This window comes from Eulemur rufifrons, chromosome 3 (assembly GCF_041146395.1).
Source record: "Eulemur rufifrons isolate Redbay chromosome 3, OSU_ERuf_1, whole genome shotgun sequence".
NCBI classification, from domain to species: Eukaryota; Metazoa; Chordata; class Mammalia; order Primates; family Lemuridae; genus Eulemur; species Eulemur rufifrons.
The window spans coordinates 87,957,316-87,976,335 of record NC_090985.1 but is presented as its reverse complement, the minus strand read 5'-3'; the positions used below and the strand labels follow the sequence as shown (position 1 = coordinate 87,976,335).

The 19,020-nt window shown below is 40.6% G+C and overlaps 1 protein-coding gene across 1 annotated transcript in view; it reads right to left on the bottom strand.

Moving 5' to 3' along the window:
• PDE7A (phosphodiesterase 7A) overlaps positions 1-5,984 on the bottom strand; it is a 109,973-nt gene extending 103,989 nt beyond the window's left edge. Inside the window, exon 1 of the mRNA XM_069466446.1 lies at positions 5,847-5,984. Coding sequence (XP_069322547.1) covers positions 5,847-5,984 — 138 coding nt within the window. The remainder of the gene's footprint in view (positions 1-5,846) is intronic.
• Between the last annotated feature and the right edge of the window lie 13,036 nt (positions 5,985-19,020).

The following is a 19,020-nucleotide window of genomic DNA, read 5'->3' as shown; positions in this document are numbered from 1 at the left end:
AGGTGTTTTTAGTTCAATTAAATGACTACTAATGATCCTAGGCAAAAATGTCAATGAGCTCAGTTTTATCCACTTCCCCTTTCTTCAGCTGCTCCCTTCCCAATCTTGTCCTTACATCCATCCTCAGAAAAGAACCCAAATTCTCTAAAATTGCTCTGGTCCTTTTTGAAGAAAGAGAAAAGAAGAAGTTGAAAATAACCTAGAAGAGAATGGATGGCACCTCTCCCTCTTTCTGCCCAACCTCTGTCTTCCTAATTCCTATGAAGGGCTTAATAATACTTTAACTTTTTCAGGAAATTTGTGTTTAAAAAAGAATTGCTGAGTAGACAGTATGTACAGCTGATGGAACTCTAGGCTTAGCAATAAAACAGCAAAATCTGGACATAGAAATCATATCTGCTACTGAATGTGTTCCAGACAAACTATAAAATAGCAGTTTGAACACCCTACTACTCAATCAGAACTACATTCCCACTCCACCTACAATATAGATTTATATTATGTTTGAGCATATATTTGAAATATATGCTATATACAATGTAAATATATAGCTCAGAAGTGAAAGCCAAAGCATGATAGTATTAAATTTAAATCAAATTATGAAGCATTTCTGAAAGCAGAAATGAAACCAAGGTCCTAACAAAACAGGTGTTTTGGGAGTGGGCAGGGAGACATAACCACTTCCCTTGAGGTATCCCACTGACTGTCCACACTAACCTCTGTATCAGCTTCTGTATGTAGCTTTATAAAAAGGCAACTAATATGGCTAACAGTGATTTGATATAATGTCCATTTACAAATTGATGTTGGATATATAAGAGCCGTTATAAGTGAGCACAGGATATGCAAATGAAATTTCACAAAAGGCCAGGTGCAGTGGTTCACACCTGCAATCCCAGCACTTTGGCAGGCTGAGGTGGGAGGATCACTTGAGGTCAGGAGTTCCAGACAAGCCTGAGCAACATAGTGAGACCCTGTCTCCACAAAAAAATAGAAAAAATAAGCCAGGTGGGGTGGTGTATGCTTGTAGTACCAGCTACTTGGGAGGCTGAGGCAGGAGGATTACTTGAAGCCAGGAGTTTGAGGTTTCAGTGAGCTACGATGAGGCCACTGCACTCTAGCCCACAACAGAGCAAGACCCTGTCTCTGGAAAAAAAAAAAATCCACAAAAGAGGGAATGCAAATAGCAAAATAACACTTCAGAAGGCATACTCTTGCTTACTACAATTTAAAACAAGCTCAGGGTATAGCAATACATCTACTAAAGTAGCAAAATGTTTATAAAATAGTATCTAATAATATATGATTAGAAATAAAAAGGGATATGACCATTTATCTTGGTGTTATAAAAAAAAAGAGCCTTTTGAGAAAATCAAAAAATGTTCTTACCTTTTGACCCAACTTAGTGATTCTAAAGACTTTATTAAACATGCATGACAGAATTTATTAAATGAAGTTTTGCATACAAAAAAACCTGAAAACATAAATGTTCAACATTCACAGAATATATTGGTGACAGATCAACATGACGTCACTCTAATGTTCATTAAGACTATACATCTGCTTTGCCAGTACAGTAGCCACAAGCCATATGTAGCTATTTAAATAAAACTAAACTAAAAATTCACTTCCTCAGTCATACTGGCCATATTTCCAGTGCTCACTAGCTACGTATGGCTAGTGACTATCATACTGGATAGTGCAAAGAACATTTCCACCATCACAGAAAGTTCTATCAGACTGCACTGATCTATATATCCACGTGGGCCATCCTTTCTCCTCTCCCTACATTCACACATTTGTCTAGAAACATCTGCTTAACCTTTGATCCTTGTTCTAAGCCTCAACAAGTTGTCCTGATTTAACCTAGAAGTTTAGGTATACTTTCCTTGTAGTCTCATTAAACCTTGATAAGTCCAATACAATAATTACACTACACATAATCATACCATTTTTCACATTACAATACTCTAAGTTTCCTAAAGGAGGAAACAACTTTTATGCAACCAGTTTTGAACTATTCTGGCACATATAGGACAGGACCTTGATAATTCACCATATATTAAGAACACTACTAAAGAGGTGGAAGAATAGATATAATGACTACAGTCAAAAAATGTTTATGTATAAGGAAGGTAATGTATACAAAGGAAAACTTGGTTCGGTTGACAGGCTTACAAATAATTTTTTTAAAAACCTACTACAAACTGAGTATCCCTTATCCAAAATTTTTGGGAGCGTGTTTCAGATTTTGAATTCTTTCAGATTTGAGAATATTTGCATATATATAATGACGTATCTTGGGGATGGCACCCACGTCTAAACATGAAATTCATTTATGTGTTATATATACCTTATACACATAGCCTGAAGGTAACTGTATACAATATTTTTAATAATTTTGTGCATGAAACAAAGAAAGCAAACGTGTCACTATCTCAGCCACCCACGTGGGCAATCTGTGGTTGTCTGGCATTATCATCATTCCTGACTCTGAGCTTATATGTTACCAATAAGCAATCGTTTTCTTACACTTATTCACAACTACTTAACAGTAAAGAATATGACATACCATCAATACAGTGAAAAAGTAATGTGTTCAGGGTAACTAAGCAGCACAGTAGCATCATCAGAATACCTGTGTCAGCTTTTAACAGCAACAACAGACAATGGCAAGCTTTCAGTCTCCATGTCATTGTTTAGAAAGTTTCGAATTTTAGAACATTTTGGATTTCAGATTTTTGGATTAGAGATGCTAAACCTGTAATTCTTTACATTTTCTCAACACCTAACACATGCAGGCTCACTCACAAAAGGTGCCCTGACTAAATATTTGTGAAGCAGTTTCTTTAGAAAAAGACAAATGTTAAATTAGAAATCAAATTTAGCTTTTTATTGTACTAAAAACATGTTTACACGTTAGATCCCAATATTTTGTTCAATAATAATATATATCATAGGTTTGTAAGATTTTTAAAATTAAACCTCCAATCTCCCACCCAAATAAGGTTTGTTTCCAGTGCACAGAAAATCTGACTGAATCAGACTGAAATAATCCCCAAATGCAGTGCTTTGGCATGCCCATCAATACACTAACTTAACTTCTACATTTACCAAGCATCTACTTATGCAAAGCACCATGAATACAGTGATGAAAAAGACACAATTTCTGCCTTCACAATATTTTTTTCCAAATGAGAACTTTATTCTGAAAGACAAATCTTTAAACTGAGCTATTGACAACAGATATCCAAAAATGGCAACGAACAGGCTTCATTTATTATCCTTGTTATTAAAATTAATTCAAAAAAACTCCTATTGACCATTTGAAAAAGTATTAAAGTATACGACCTGGTTTAAAACAAAAAGTTAATGCCTCATTTACTTGGCATCCTTGGAAGAGCTGGTGTTCCACATAAATGAATTTTCCAGATAACTCAAGCTTGTCCATTTAAGCACCAACACTTAAACTGTTTGGCATGGAAATCTTTTTCTAAAAAACAGTGCAAATCTTTTAACTTTTAAAAACAGACTCTGTTGAACATTATTCTGACTAATAATCATTGTGTTGAACAGCCCTCAAGCCCCTAAACTAAATGTTCCCAGGGTGTCTTTTAAAAAGTTGCTGGCTTTGAGGAATTTTTCTTCTGATGCCTGGTTTTTGGTGTCAGCTGTCAACCTTTGCTGCTGTCAGTGTGAACAGACACTTGCAGCCTCCCACCTCACGTCAAATTTGTGACTACTTGGAAAACAAGCTTGTCAGAATTTGCCTAAAACACAGGCTTTGAGAGGATCTCCAAATCCATTTCGGCTGCTCAGAGACTTCTCTGCTTTTTCCTGGATCTGTTAAGAGTGTGCAGTTGCAAGTCCCCAGTCAAGCTTTGGATAAATGAGTCAGGGCTATACCTTGATGCCTTCACACTGTTTACATATTTAAAGCTGATGGTCAGAGATTATGCATATTCTTGATAATGATAAATCTATCTATCTCAGCATCCTGGTAAGCCTACCTTCATCATAATGTTGATCAGAGAAAAGCGTTAATTTAGGAAAATTTCTGCCCAAAGTGTAAGAAGTTCCTGTATACTTCACTTTGGGGTTTAGAAATTTTTAAAAAGCTTTAAAGGTTGTTAGTAAAATATGGTGTAACTCTACAATATTTGCTTTATCTGCCACAATCATATCTTTTAAATTCCATTATTCATTTAAACCTAAGGCTAGAAAATGAGTCAGGAACAAGTAGAGCTTAAAATTGGTCTCTGTGGATTAATTAAGACATCAGGTAAAAACCCCTGGCATCAGCCTTCTTTTAATCCCTTGGAATCTTCCTTCTCATTCACTTTCTCCTCAGGGAGCACAAACATTTTATTGGTATTTTATGATTTTATAAATGATCAGTGATTGCCTTTATTATTTAGACAAAACTGGAAATGGGTTATTAGTCATATGTCTGCTGGTCTAAGGAAGTAAAATAATATTTAGAAGTGAAAAAAGTTATTATCATTAAAAAGCTTTAATTACTACTAATGAAAACCTCTTTCAGCAGTGCATTAATATCCCTTCAACACTAATTCTGGAACCTGAAAATGTTTTAAGCAATACTAAAAAGGAAAAAAGGAAGATCACAGATCTAACCTGCAAAATAAATAACAAAGTAACATTATTTTAAATACCACTCAATATTGTGGTAATTTTTACAATTCTGCAATGACCTCATTAGCATATCACTTCGGACTGTGAAAGTCTTGAGTTTAAATAAAAAGGATTCAAAGAGAAACCCAAATATAGGCTCTTGCTCTCTCTACCAATACTTTGGGCAAAGAAGCAAATGAGAAATATCTACTGGACACCTATTAAAAGCAAAATCTCTACTAAGTGTTGTGCCTGTTAAAAAAAAAAAAAAATACAGACCTTGCTCAAGATACAATATAAAGGGAGAGAGAAAATATACTCCCATAAAAGTTAATGTATTAACAGCAAAAATATATTTGATTTAAAAAGTGATCATGAACACGTAACTTCTGGCAGCAGAAAGTGAGGGCACTCAGTTCAGATGTAAACAAAATTCTTTTTGCGTCCCCGTTTTAAGTCTGGCAATCAAAATCAGTCAGAACTAAGGAGCTGGGCCAACGGCATCACCACAGAACACACAAATTCTCATGAGCAAATGGTATTGGGCCATTCAAAACAAAGTCTTCCCGTGAGTGCTCATCAGTAGTTTCTCCCCTAAAATCTCCTTATCAAAAACAAAACTGTTTCCTCGCTGTGAACTTTGCGGACTTGTTCCTCTGATCCCTCGTAAGGCCCATTCACAGAAACGAAGGAGTCGGGGAAAAGATAGCAACGGGGCATCTAGGCCTATTGTTCAGAAAGAACCGCAGGACCATGCGATCACCGCGGGGCGCTCGGGAGCTGGGGGAGAGGCGCGAACCCCGCTCAGGTATGGGCGGGAGGGGGGCACAGGTAGGTCGGAAGGCGGGGTGAACAGGTGTGCTCGGGGGTCACACCTAAGGAAGGGAGACCCAACTTCCAGACGGAAAATGCTAGTTGGAAAATCATTCCTGCGGCTTCAACTGCTGGGCACGGAGGGTCACGGGCCTGGAGTGGGTCTGAAGGGATCCCAGAGCCCACTGGGGTGGGGTTCTGGGGAGACCAGAAGGCTGAGGGTGGACAACTGCGAACATTAAAAGGCTCTCGAATCGAGGAGCCAGCCTAGAAATCCCCAAACAATGGACAATGCTAGGACTGGGGGGTGGGGGGCGGGTGTCGCAGAGGTGACGCTGGATGGGCAGAGGGAAACAAAAGACAGAAGCCCCCAAATGTGGGCCGCCGGTGGCGGCGATTACCTGTGAGAGCTGCCGGGGATTGGGGCAGCCGAAGAGCGCGGAGCTGGAGCTGAAGCTGATGGCTCCTCGGCGGCTGAGGACGTGCTGGGGGACCGGCCTGTCCAGGGGCAGCACCGGCAGCTGGTAGCATACTTCCATTGAATACGCCCGCCCTGCCTCCGCGCGGCGCCCGCCCTGCCGCGGCCGCCGGCCCCTGCGCTGGGAGGGGGCCGCGGCTCGGGGGCACCGGGCCGAGGCGGGGACAGGGCGGGCGGGCGGCGACCCCGGGCCGGGAAGCCGCGCTCACGCCTCCTCCACCCCAGCCCTCCGTCCGGGCTGCCGGTGGGAAGGCGCTGCGGCGCCAATTACGAGAACCGGCGCGCGCCCGACTCCGGGCGAGGGGGAACGGGGTGCAAGCGGAGGCAGCAAAGGCAAAGTCGGAGCGGGAACCCGCGGTTCCAGGTCTCCTCGGCCGAGAGGAGAGGGTCCGGGGGACAGCAGAGCACGAGTGGAGCACGGACGGAGCAACGCAGTGCAAGAAAAGACGACTGGAATCCGCGGCCAGCCCGGGGCGCGCGGGGATCGGGACCAGCGACCAGCTCGGGCCGCCACAGCCGCCGCCGCCGCGGGAGTCCTGCCCCTCCCCTCCCCTGGAGCCTGACTTCACTCCGCCGCCGGCGCGAGCCCGGCGTAATTCACACTTTGCAGCCGCGGACCTTGCGCCAACCACGGCCGCCGCCAGCGTGACGTCACGACGCCGCGCCGCAGGCCCGGCGCCCCGTGCCGCCGCAGCGCCCAGGGAGACGGGCTAGTGGCGGATGGCGTGAGTAGCCTTCATCCTGTTCCGCACCTCAGCGCGCAGTCCCGGTCCCCTCCCGCCACACACCTTCAGCCTTCCGCAATCTCATCCTGCAGCCCCCACCTCTGCCCGCAGCTCCCTCTCTGACCGCCCCGCAACCCAAGGCGCGTGCGCACGCGGCCCCATCGTTTAGGAGCATCCCCTTCAGCGCTAAACTTTAGGTTCGAGCGCGCTGAGGGTGTGAGGTCAGCTCAGCCCCAGCGACAGGCACCATTCCGGCCTGCCGAACCCAGAAACCCAAAGCGCCCGGCACACTTGCCGCGCTCAGGCCTGACTGTGGGGTCACCGCCGGCTTTCCCTTCTTGAATTCCCATTGTGGGGCTTCGCTCCGGACCGCTGCGGCAGTGACGTCAGCGCATCGCGCGGCACCAGCCTTCCCTCTACGTCACTGCCCGTCCCTTGGCGGGGCCGGGCTCCAGCGGTCCCTGGGCAGGTGCGGCCCCGGGGCCATACCGAGCCAGAGGGGTGGAGAGGGGAGCCGAGCATTCGGGAGTGAGGAGGGGGTCTGGAGGTGGAGGAAAAAAACCAAGACCGAGAAAAGTCAGAGTACGCAATGAAAAAAGTGGTAAAGGATGATATTGAGAAGACAAAGGGGAAAAAGGAGACTGTTTGCCCTTCTACAAAAAGCAGTTTTTGTCGGCTTTTGATTTTTAGAAAGCAGGGAAATGTAAAGAGTTCTTGACCTGTTGTGTAAACTAGATACGTAATTTGTGTTGGTTTTGTCATATTTCTCCCCAAACTATCAATGCTTTTCAGCACCAACTGGTTGTTTCCAATGCATTCCAGTTTCTGGGACTTCAGCCTGAACAAGCTTTCCCCTGCTGGCAAAAATGATGATTTGGCTGAGTTCTTAAGGCACCCACCCTTCCACTTATTTGGGATGACTAGCCACTGGCAAGGTGGCAGGCCTTTGAAAGTACCACACAGGCTCTACCGATGATGAGATCAGGTACCAAATGCACATGATGCCATAAATTTGCAAAGGCCTGCAAGACCTCCCATGGCATCTGTTTCTTTTATATTGTTAAAACTTTATAGTACCTCTGTGGGTATTTTTCTACTTGTCTACTCTCCACTATTAAAAGAAATAGAATCCCCACTGTGGTCTTGTGGATGTTGTCTTCACAAGATGGCACACTTCCCTTTAGTGCAACAATTGATCGAACTCATCTTTCAAATCTTAATTATTCCCCCATCATGTAGTAAATGAATTGAACATCTGCTGTGTGGTTGGGATTATGCTGAGCACTTTATCTTATTTTATCACATTACTTCTCACAAAAACCTTATGAGGGAATTATTAATATTAGTATCTCAATTGAAAGTGGGCTCATGGAAACAAACTTGCCCTAGACCTTACACAGATAAGTGGCAAGAACTAACCTCAAATAATGTTTGAATTCTGTGTACATCTAACCACCCAGAAGGTGGTATTGATGTGACAGTATGTGTCAGATAAATAACTATGTCACAGTTAATAACATCCAAGAGACCCAGGTTGACTAAGTCATTTAATGAGACTTAGCACTAAGTAGGTAACTAGATAATGCATCTCCCTTAAGCTTAGTAGGTTACTACTGTGCACCTACTGTGAGCCAAGAACCATAATAGGTATGCTACATGCAATGTTTAACTTTACCCAACACAGTAGCCACACAAGTCAGGGTAATTTTATCCCAGTTCTACAGTTGAGGAATCAGCTTCCAAGACCATAAGTCATTTGTCCCAATGAACTCTGTGGTCTGTGATTTCAGAGCTGTGCATTTTCTACCATACCATGAAGTATGTCAAGACCAGAGCTTCAACTGCTTACGGTGTTCTTTATTGTGTTGGAGAGTGTATTAGTCAGGGTTCTCCAGAGAAACAAAACCCATAGGAGATATATATAGAGAGAGAGTTATTTTAAGGAATTGGCTCACACGATTATGGGGGCTGATAAGTCTGAAATCAGCAGGGCAGAATAACAGGCTGGAAACTCAGGCAGTGTTTCTATGTTGGAGTCTTGAGTCAGAATTGAGTCTTCCTTAGGAAACCTCAGTCTTTTTTCTCTTAATGCCTTCAATGACGGGATGAGGCCCACCCACTTTATAGAGGGTAGTCTGTGTAAAGGCAATGGATTATACATGTTCATCACAAGTCAGGTGCAGTGACATGCACCTGTAGTCCCAAATACTTGGAAGATTGAAACAGTAGTGCACTGCTTGAGGCAGCAGTGCACTATAATTGTGCCTGCACTCCAGCCTGGGCAGTATAGCAAGACCCTGTCTCAAAAAAAAAAAAATGTTAAATCCACAAATATCTTCACAGGACCATCCAAACAACTGGACATAGTAGCCCAGCCAAGCCAAGTTGATAGAAAAAATTAACTACCACAGGGAACAAACTTTAAACTTAAATAGTGGGGGAAATGCTATTACAGCAACAAAAAAACAAGTACTTGAAATAAACTTTAAGAACTTCAAGATTCATGTAAAGGAAACTTTTATGGGAGAAATAGAAAAGTAGACTTGGATATTTAGAAAGAATGTCCTTTGCATAGGAAGACTTAAACTACTAAAACAACATCAATTCACCCTAAATTAATGTACATATTTAACATAACTTCAGTAAAGTCAAACATTTTTTAACTAGGTAAGCTGATTCTAAGATCATATGAAAAAAATATGTGAGGTTAGCTAGGAAAATTATGGGAACAAAAAATACCAAAAGATGAATACCTCTCATAGAAGTAGAACCACTTCAAATGATAAAAAATAAATGATTTATTTTAGGGATTAGACTTTACCCAATTGAGAGAAGCTGGAGAAGTCAAGGTCAGGAAAGAATATTTACAGAATCTTAGAAGACCCACTACACAGGGACCACAATGGGGAACTGGTAATGGGGTCTATAAAAGACTGTTTGTTGCCTCAGTGTCTAATATTGGGCCTGAAGTCACTGTATGTCAGCATTGCAGGCAGATGGGAAGAAAAGTTGGATGCATAGTGGGAGGAAACTTAAACAAATTGGAACATAAGAGGAGAAACTGGAACCCCTGTCTTTGTCCTACTGCATCTAACCACAGTGACACATGGCCTGCAGAAGAAGCTGGTGCCTTTAGCCAAGGAACTGTGCCTGTGCCTAGCCCAGGATACAGAGAAGCTAGAGAAACTCCAGGCCCTGCCACTGCCCCTTGCCAATGAGGTGAGTTAGCAGATCAGTGAGTATATGCTCTAGTTGCAGTGGTGCCTAGGACCCTCCATGGACCTTCCAAGGGTAATAATTGGTGCATTACTTCCACTTTTCAAATCTTTTGCAGATCTCTATTATAGCCAACCCAAACCATTACGATAAAGAGAAGAGAATTCTGGAAAATATAGTCCAGCTTAGCTAAGTTTATAATACAAAACCATTGCAGACCTATTCTTGTCACCTTGACATTCATGGATAATTCTTTTAATCATATTTAATTTTCAATTAAAGACCATAGTAGAATCAGCCTTCTGCCCATATAATGCAACTATCTCTCCTACAACCAAAATCAGCTTACTCCCTCACCAAAAGAGGATATGCAGCCTTCTTTGAGTAATGTTCATTCTTGTTGAGTCACAGTGCCCTTGTGATATTCTGTAATTTAAATACTAAAATATAAGGTTCCCCACTATTATCACATCTTAAAAGATTGAGAGGGGAAAGATAATTGGTTAATATATACACAAATATATTGCTATCAAAATGAGGGGAAAATGCTCATAACTATTACAGTTCTTGAACTGCAACTGGTAACATGATCATAGCTACTATAGACAGTCCTAATTTACAATGGTTCAACTTATAATTTTTTAACTTTACAATGGTTTTATTGGGATAAAAAACCCAATATTTTTGACAATGGGTTTATCAGGACGTAACCCCATCATAAGATGAGGAGCATCTGCATTTATAGCTACCTTCTATTCCATTACCCATTTCATATTCTCTCTGCCTTCAGCAAGCATCTCAGCTGGTAGTGGTTCTTTGCCTTGTGGGGAGAACTAACACTTTATTCCTGAAGGGTCTGGGACATTAGAGTTTCTACTTCTATTGGATTGTCGTAGTTTTCTATTAACTCATATCACAGAGTGCTAAATAGTACCAAGTCTATCCCCAAAGAATCTCCCTTCTCCCATTGTGTAGCCGCAACTCAAATTCTGCTTGATAGTCAAGATTAATCACTCCAGATAGTGCAGTAATCCCCTTCTTTGCATGTTGATTAAATAGCACAAGGAGCCCAAAATGACCAAGTGGCAGTCTCAACTTCCAGTTTAATTGAATTCTTGCTGGTGTACCCTGGTGGGAGCATTCTTCTTTGGGAGAAGCCAAAAGTTGCAGGGATGGGAAGCAAAATTTTGGATATGTTTCACTAGTAGTAAAAGTGAAGATCCACTCCCAAGCCCACCTCTTGATTCCTGGACCATGACTATATCTTGGTCACTGATGTAGAGCATATACCAAAACTTACAGAACATTATCTAGCCTCACAAGGTGTTGCCACTCATCCAGATGGCATGATTATTGAATCTTGAAAAGGCCATCCAATGCTACTACATGGATCAATTTTGAAAACATGCTAAGTGAAAGAAGCCAGACACAAAAGGTCACATATTGTATGATTTGATTTATATGAACTATCCAGCGTAGGCAAACCATAGAGACAGAAAGCCAATTAGTGGTCGATAAGAGCTGGGGAGTGACTGCTTAATACGCATTGAGTTTCATTTTGGCGTGATGAAAGAATTCTGGAAATAGATAGTGGTGATGGTAGCATAACATTGTGAATGTACTTAATTCCACTGAATTGTATACTTTAAAATGGTAAACTTCGTGTAATTTGCATTTTACCACAACAAAAAGAAAAAGGCCATTCTATCATCCTCTTAGGCCAGCTACTTCAGGGTAATGGGCAACATAATAAGACCAGTGAATTCTTATTATGAGCATAAAACCATTGCTGCCTTTATTTGCTGTCAGATGAATTTCTTGCCTAAAAGAAATGCTGTATGGAATATCATGAGGGTAACTAAAGCATTTTGTAAGTCCATGGATGGTGGCTTTGACAGAAGCATTGTAGGCAAAGAAGGAAATTCATTTCCAGAAAATCTATTAAATGAGAAAAAAGTGTTGCCTCTTAGTGGCCTAACGTAATATACCTGATGGCTGCCTGATACCTCCAGGGAATAGAGGGTTAGCTTTGGTCTCTGCTCTTGGCAAGTTGGGCACTCAACAATAGCTATAGTGAAATTGGCCTTGTTGAGTGAAAATCTAAGCTACCGAGCCCACGTCCAGTCTTTATCCTGCCACCATGGCCACTTTGTTCGTGAGTCCATTGGGCAAGGACAGGGATAGATGGATGAACAGGCTGACTGACATCCACAAATGAGATCATCTCATCCACTTGATTATTATGATCATCCTCTAATGAGGTTCCTCTTCGGTGAGTATCACATGAGACACAAATACCTTCACACTATATGCCCATTCAATCTATCCACATATTTCCCTTCCCCAGACCTCCTTTTTACCAGTTTTTTAATCATGTTCCTTTCAAGTTCCAAACCGTCTATCCAAACAGTCACATACTGACCATGAATCAGTAGATCCAGACATCTAGCCATCTCTCATTTCAGACAAAATAAACAACCAAGTGCACATCTCCTAGTTCTGCCAACTGGGGGTATTTCCCTTCACCACCTCCAGGACCACCCCAGAGAGGGACCATCATGTTGCAGCTATCTACTTTCTGCACCATAAAATGCAGAACTATCTGTAAGGCAGTCCCAAATATTTTTCTCAACAGGTCACAGGGGGCATGTTGCCTTAGATACCTTCTGGCCCCAACATTTCTGCTAAGAAATTGGCTAATAATCTTTTTGAGGATCCCATGTATATGATGAGTTGTTTTCCCTTGTTGCTTTCAAATTTTCTCTCTGTCTTTTTTTTTTTTCCAACAGTTTGATTATAATATATATTGGTGTGGGCCTCTTTGGGTTCATCATACATGGATTTGGTTGATCTTAGATATATAGATTCATGATTTCCACAAATTTACAGTGTTCTGCCATTATTTCTTCAAATTATCTCTGCTTCTTTCTTTCTTCTTCTGTAAATCCCATAATACATGTATTTGGTCTACTTGATGGTGTCACATAAGTCTTTTTGGCTCTGTTCACTTTTCTTTATTCTATTCCTCAGACCTGATTCTTTCAAATGTCCTATATTCAAGTTCACTGGTGTTTGTTTTTTTGTTTGTTTGTTTGTTTGTTTTCTCTTCTGCCTGCTCAGGTCTGTTGAACTGCTGTAGTAAGTTTTTTAATTTGGTTATTGTATTTTGAAGATTTAGAATTTCTGTTTGGTTCCATTTTATTAATATAATTTCTATCTCTTTGTTGGTGTTTTAATTTTTTAATATATTATTTTCCTGATTCCCTTTGGTTCTTTGTCCATGTTTTCGTTTAGCTCTTTGAGCATATTTAAGGCAGTTGTTTTAAAGTCTTCATCTAGTAAGTCTGGTGTCTGTTTCTTCAGGGACAGTTTCTGCCACTTTATTTTCTTCTTAGAATGGGCCATGTTTTCCTGTGGTTTTTTTTTTTTTTTATATGCCTTGTGTTTTTTTTGTTGTTGTTGTTGAAAATTAGGCATTTGAGAAAACAGACACCTCTCCCAGTCTTTGTAGATTGGCCCTGTGCCAAGGAAGTTCTTCACAAGTTAGCTGGACCTTGATTATGAGTCTTGAGATCCTCCCAAGGAGAAAGCTTATGGTCTAATGAGGTCCATTATGAGCATGCATCGTGCCAGAGCCTGTGTGTGGCTTTTTAAATTTCCCTGTGTGCACAGCTGCTTTAAATGTCTTCATTTACAAACGAGTCTCTCCTTGAGGCCTTTTATGGTCTATTGTATCTCTCTACCCATAATATCTTACCCCAGGTGTCTATGGGCTAGTCTCCCCATAACTTTCCTGCAGCACCCACTGCTTCTTCCTGCTTGAGATCCCAGCTAGACAAAACAGAGACCAATCCTTCAGGCATTCCCTAGAATGATATAGAACATTGAAAATAAAAATCTGCTCTGTTCCCTCTAATTCATAGTTTTATTTTGTTTTGTTTTTGTATTGTCTTTGTCTGGCTTTGATGTCAGGGCAACATTTGGTTCATAAAATGAACTGGGAAGTTTTCCTTATGCTTATATTTTTGAAAGCATGTGTGTGCAAGTGGTATTTTTTCTTCCATAAATGTATGATAGGATTCACCAGTGAAACTATCTGGACTTGGACTTTTCATTGCGGGAAGATTTTAAATGACTAATTCAATTTCTTTACTTGATAAATCTTCTAAACTAAGGTCTATATATACCAAAAAAGTAATCCCCAAAGTATTATATATCCCCAAAATGTTAGAAGTGGTAGGTTTGTGGTTTTTCCTTTCCTTTTTTTTTTTTTTTTTTTAAGACAGAGTCTTACTCTGTTGCCCAGGCTAGAGTGAGTGCCATGGCATCAGCCTAGCTCACAGCAACCTCAAACTCCTGGGCTTAAGCAATCCTTCTGCCTCAGCCTCCCGAGTAGCTAGGACTACAGGCATGTGCCACCATGCCCGGCTAATTTTTTTCTATATATATTTTTAGCTGTCCAGATCATTTCTTTCTATTTTTAGTAGAGACGGGGTCTTGCTCTTGCTCAGGCTGGTCTCGAACTCCTGACCTCGAGTGATCCTCCCGCCTCGGCCTCCCAGAGTGCTAGGATTACAGGCATGAGCCACCACGCTCGGCCTGGTTTTTCCTTTTCTTTTAAAATGTTTTCTTAATTCTATTTGCTAAATTTTCTAAGATAACCTATGTTATTTTATATCAAAAAGTTATTTGTTAAATATATCAACTGTGAGTAAAAATAAAATGTTTATAATGTGATGATAAACATATAATGAAATAAAAGGGCAATTGAAAGAAAATTTCCCCTGAGGGTTGGTTTCCCCACACTATTTAGTACACTAATCCACAAGCACTTCCATGGTAATACACTAATGAAAAATCAGAGGGCTTCTAGCTAAACACAGTAGATTGTATACATGTATTCATTTCTGTTTCCTTCCCAAACTCTACTAAACGACACTGAAAGAAGAAAGTAAGGTACAAACCCAGAAGGACAAAGAGAAAAGGAGGGGAAATGAAAACTGACAAGAATTTCATTTTTTGGAAACTGAAGGTTGATGAACACATATGTATATTAGCAAAACAAAAAGCTAAAACCTAACCTTACAAGTGAGGATGGCTACATCCAACCAATTCTTGTTGCAGAGACCCAGGAAAATCTCAGAAATTAGAGTCCCCTCCTGTCTTGGAAGACAAGGATGCAAGTCGGCTGTACAAGAGAAGGATCAACTGAAGTTCTTTTTAAGAAGTGATTAGAACCTCAGATCTTTTCCCTAACCTCTTCACCTTAACAGAAAATTGGATGGATTTCACCAAACAAGCTCTGGACTTGGGTTCACCAGGCAGAGCTGAGGGTGAGGTGAGAGTACCATACGAAAAGCAGTTGAGTCTGCATACTTGTTGACAGCCAAGTTTATATCCTCCAAGTAAGAGGTTGGAAGAATCCTTATTCAGAAAAGTGAACATGTTCAAGGCAAAAGTTTTATAGGTACTCTTTGTTGGGAGTCCTCTAACCAAAGAAGTAGGTTCACGCATAATTCTAAGGTAAACCCTTCCCATGCACATAGAGCTTATAAACAGTAAATCAGCATCTCATTCTTAACTATGAAAGAACAATTAAACATTATCAGAATTTGAAAAAAATCCCATAGCATGAGAGATGATAGAAATGAACAGCAAAAAAGAAACATGGGGAAACAAACAATACAGAGAACCCCCTTCCAAAAACCAATAATATTCTTAGAGGGATGAGAAGTTATATGGTACAAATACAGGATGATATTTTTAAAAGAAACAAAATAGTTCTTTTAAATTAAAAGTATAATAGCAAAAATTAAATATTTAATGAATGGGTTAGAAAATAAAGTTAAAGATACCAAAAGCAAAATGAAAAATTAAAGATACAGATAATGTGAGAAAAAATATTAAAGTCCCAGTCCAAAGAGCTTAACATCCAAATAAGAATGGTTTCAGAAAGAGAAATTATTTCTTCCCTACAATTTAGCAAATAATTTAAGGCAATTATTTAAGAAAATTCAGGCCGGGCGTGGTGGCTCACGCCTGTAATCCTAGCACTCTGGGAGGCCAAGGCGGGTGGATCGCTCGAGGTCAGGAGTTTGAGACCAGCCTGAGCAAGAGCGAGACCCCGTCTCTACTAAAAATAGAAAAATTATCTGGCCAACTAAAAAATATATATAGAAAAAAAACTTAGCCGGACATAGTGGCGCATGCCTGTCATCCCAGCTACTCGGGAGGCTGAGGCAGTAGGATCACTTAAGCCCAGGAGTTTGAGGTTGCTGTGAGCTAGGCTGATGCCATGGCACTCACTCTAGCCTGGGCAACAAAGCGAGACTCTGTCTCAAAAAAAAAGAAGAAGAAAATTCAGCATAACTGAAGGGCACAGGTTTCCAGATAGAGATAATCAAGTCTGTGCCTGGAATAACAGAGAAAGATCTGTTAGGTATATCACTGTGAACTTTCAGAATAATGAGGACAAAATCAGAACTTAAAATCTTCCAGGGAATAAAAATAAAAACAGATCACATACAAAGGACCATGGATCAGAATGGCAAAGGCCATCTCAATAGCAAATTAGGAGCTATGAAATAACTCAATGGATAAAGCCTTCAACATTCTGAAGGAAGATGATTTCCCATCTAGGAATCTGTATACCTGGCCATACTATCAATTTAGTGTGAGAGCAGAATAAAGATTTTTTTTTCAGATGTTGAAGAACTCAAGTATTAAGCTCCCATTACACCTTTTCTCAGGAAGCGATTAGATGATGTACTCTAGAAAGAAGAGGTAGGATACCAAGAAAGGAAAATATTAGGATCAAGCGAACAGGAGCTTCAACACAGGAACAAGGTAAAGGGAGTCCCCAGAATGGTAGTGCCTGGGTTGCAGCTACAGAGAGAACCTAGGGAGCAACAAGGCCATATGTGAGCAGGAGGGTGGGAGCTCTGAAATAGATAACCTGAGCTGGCTGAACATATGAGGGAAGCTCTGGAAGAGAGTTTGGGAATAAATTTATTAATGCTACATAGAAAATTAAGCCAAACATTCAATTAATAACACGAAGAAAAACAAGTTGTGTCAAAGAAAATAAATTTAATTATCATACCTTATATAGCTATTCTATAAATAATAGTTACATATTCATAATATAATCACTGAATATTGATTTAACAAAAATGTGATGTTATAGCTAACTATATTGAGAGGTGGAAGAGAATGAAAGGTATGTGTTTGGCCAGGCACAGTGGCTCATGCCTGTAATCCTAGCACTTTGGGAGGCTGAGGTGGGAGGATGGCTTGAGGCCAGGAGTTTGAAACAAGCCTGAGCAACAGTGAGACCCCATGTTTATGAAAAATAGAAAAATTAGCCAGGCATGGCATGTCCCTGTAGTCCTAGCTACTCAGGAGGCTGAAGCAGGAGGATCGCTTGAACCCAGCAGCCTGAGGTTGCAGTGAGCTATGATTAAGCTACTGCATTCTAGCTAAGGTGACAGAGTGAGACCCTGTCTCAAAAAATAAAAACAAACAAAAAGCGTGTGTTTGCTTGGATAGTATAACAGAGCTGAATTTTCATCTTCCACAGTATACTATCAATAAATAATATTGAAAATTGAGATGTGATTTAAAACTATGGAGCTAGATACTTGTAAGAAACAACTAAAAGCAGTGAACATTCTTGCCTCAGCAGAGCAAAAATTGGTAGAGTATAGGCATGGGACAGAAAGCTGCTAGGTTTATTATAACATAGTAGAACAACTGAACTCTAACAGCTACATCCATTATTCTTTTCATTCAACAAATAAAAATAAACATAATGTATTGAGTTGTGTCCCCTACAAGATTTGTTGAAGTCCTAACTCCTGGGACCTGGCACCTTATTTGGATCTTTGCAGATGTAATCAAGTTAAGATGAGGTCATACAGGATTAGAGTAGGCCCTATATCCAATGACTGGTGTCCTTACAAGAAGAGGGAGATTTGGAGGCAGTTCTACACACAGGGAAGAAAGCCAGGTGAAGACAGAGACAAAGATTGGAGTGATACCCATTCAAGCCCAGGAACACCAAGAAGTGCCAGCAACCACCAGAAGCTAGGAGTGAGGCATGAAACAGATGCTCTTCTAGAGCGTTCAGAGGGAGCATGGCCCTGTCAACACCTCCATTTTGGACTTTGCGCCTCCAGAACTGTGAGAGAATGAATTTCCGTTCATCCACCCAGTTTATGTTCATTTGTTATGGTAGCCCTAGGAAACTAATACAATCATATTCCTCAATTCTGTGTATCTGAATTGGAGCAGGGAAGATTTCCCAAAGGGTGGATTCTTCTAAATTCATTGCTACACTTGAGGTTAAACAACACAACTAATCAAGTTAGTTGTTTTTCAGGACACAGTAAAAACCCATCTGTTTTTTAGTTAAGAGATGTGGTAGCAAATGTGAAATCACAAATTTTAGTGTCTAGTCATAATTATTGAAGTGAATGCCTGTATGAAATTTACTTTCTGTTTTTAAAAACACTCTTCTCTCCTGCTATCTCTGAAGAAGAACAGTTATAAAGAACAAGGAGACCTTCTCCTCACACCCCACACAGTAACAACATAAAATGTTGAACGGAACAAATCTTACTCAGAGTAGCAAAATCTTTTACAATGCACCTAAAAGTTGATTACTAAACAAGTTTTCCACTAACAAATATCTCTGAACTTAACTACCATTTTTATATGAAGTAGTAACAAAATTAAAGAAAGCACCTATATTATTTATATTATCTATACTCTTGATTCCAGTGCCCTGTCTTAGGGTCAAATATCTGCTTAAAAGTAGTCCAGATAATGAAATATTTAAGATCTTAAGGCAACTCGTAATAGGGTATAATGGGTTGAATTATGGCTGCTCCACCACCCCTCCAAAAATATATATATGTTGAGGTCCTGACCCCTATTTCCTCAGAAGGTGACATTCTTTGGAAATAGGGTCATTGCAGATGTAATTAGTTAAATTAAGATGAGGTCGTGCTGGGTAGGATGGTCCGGCCCCTAATGCAGATGTCCTCACAAAAAGACAGTGATGCGAAGGCACAGACAAGGGGAGAATGCCATGTGAAGATGAAAGCAGAGATTGATGCATCTACAAGCCAAGGAATGCCAAGTATTGTCCACTGT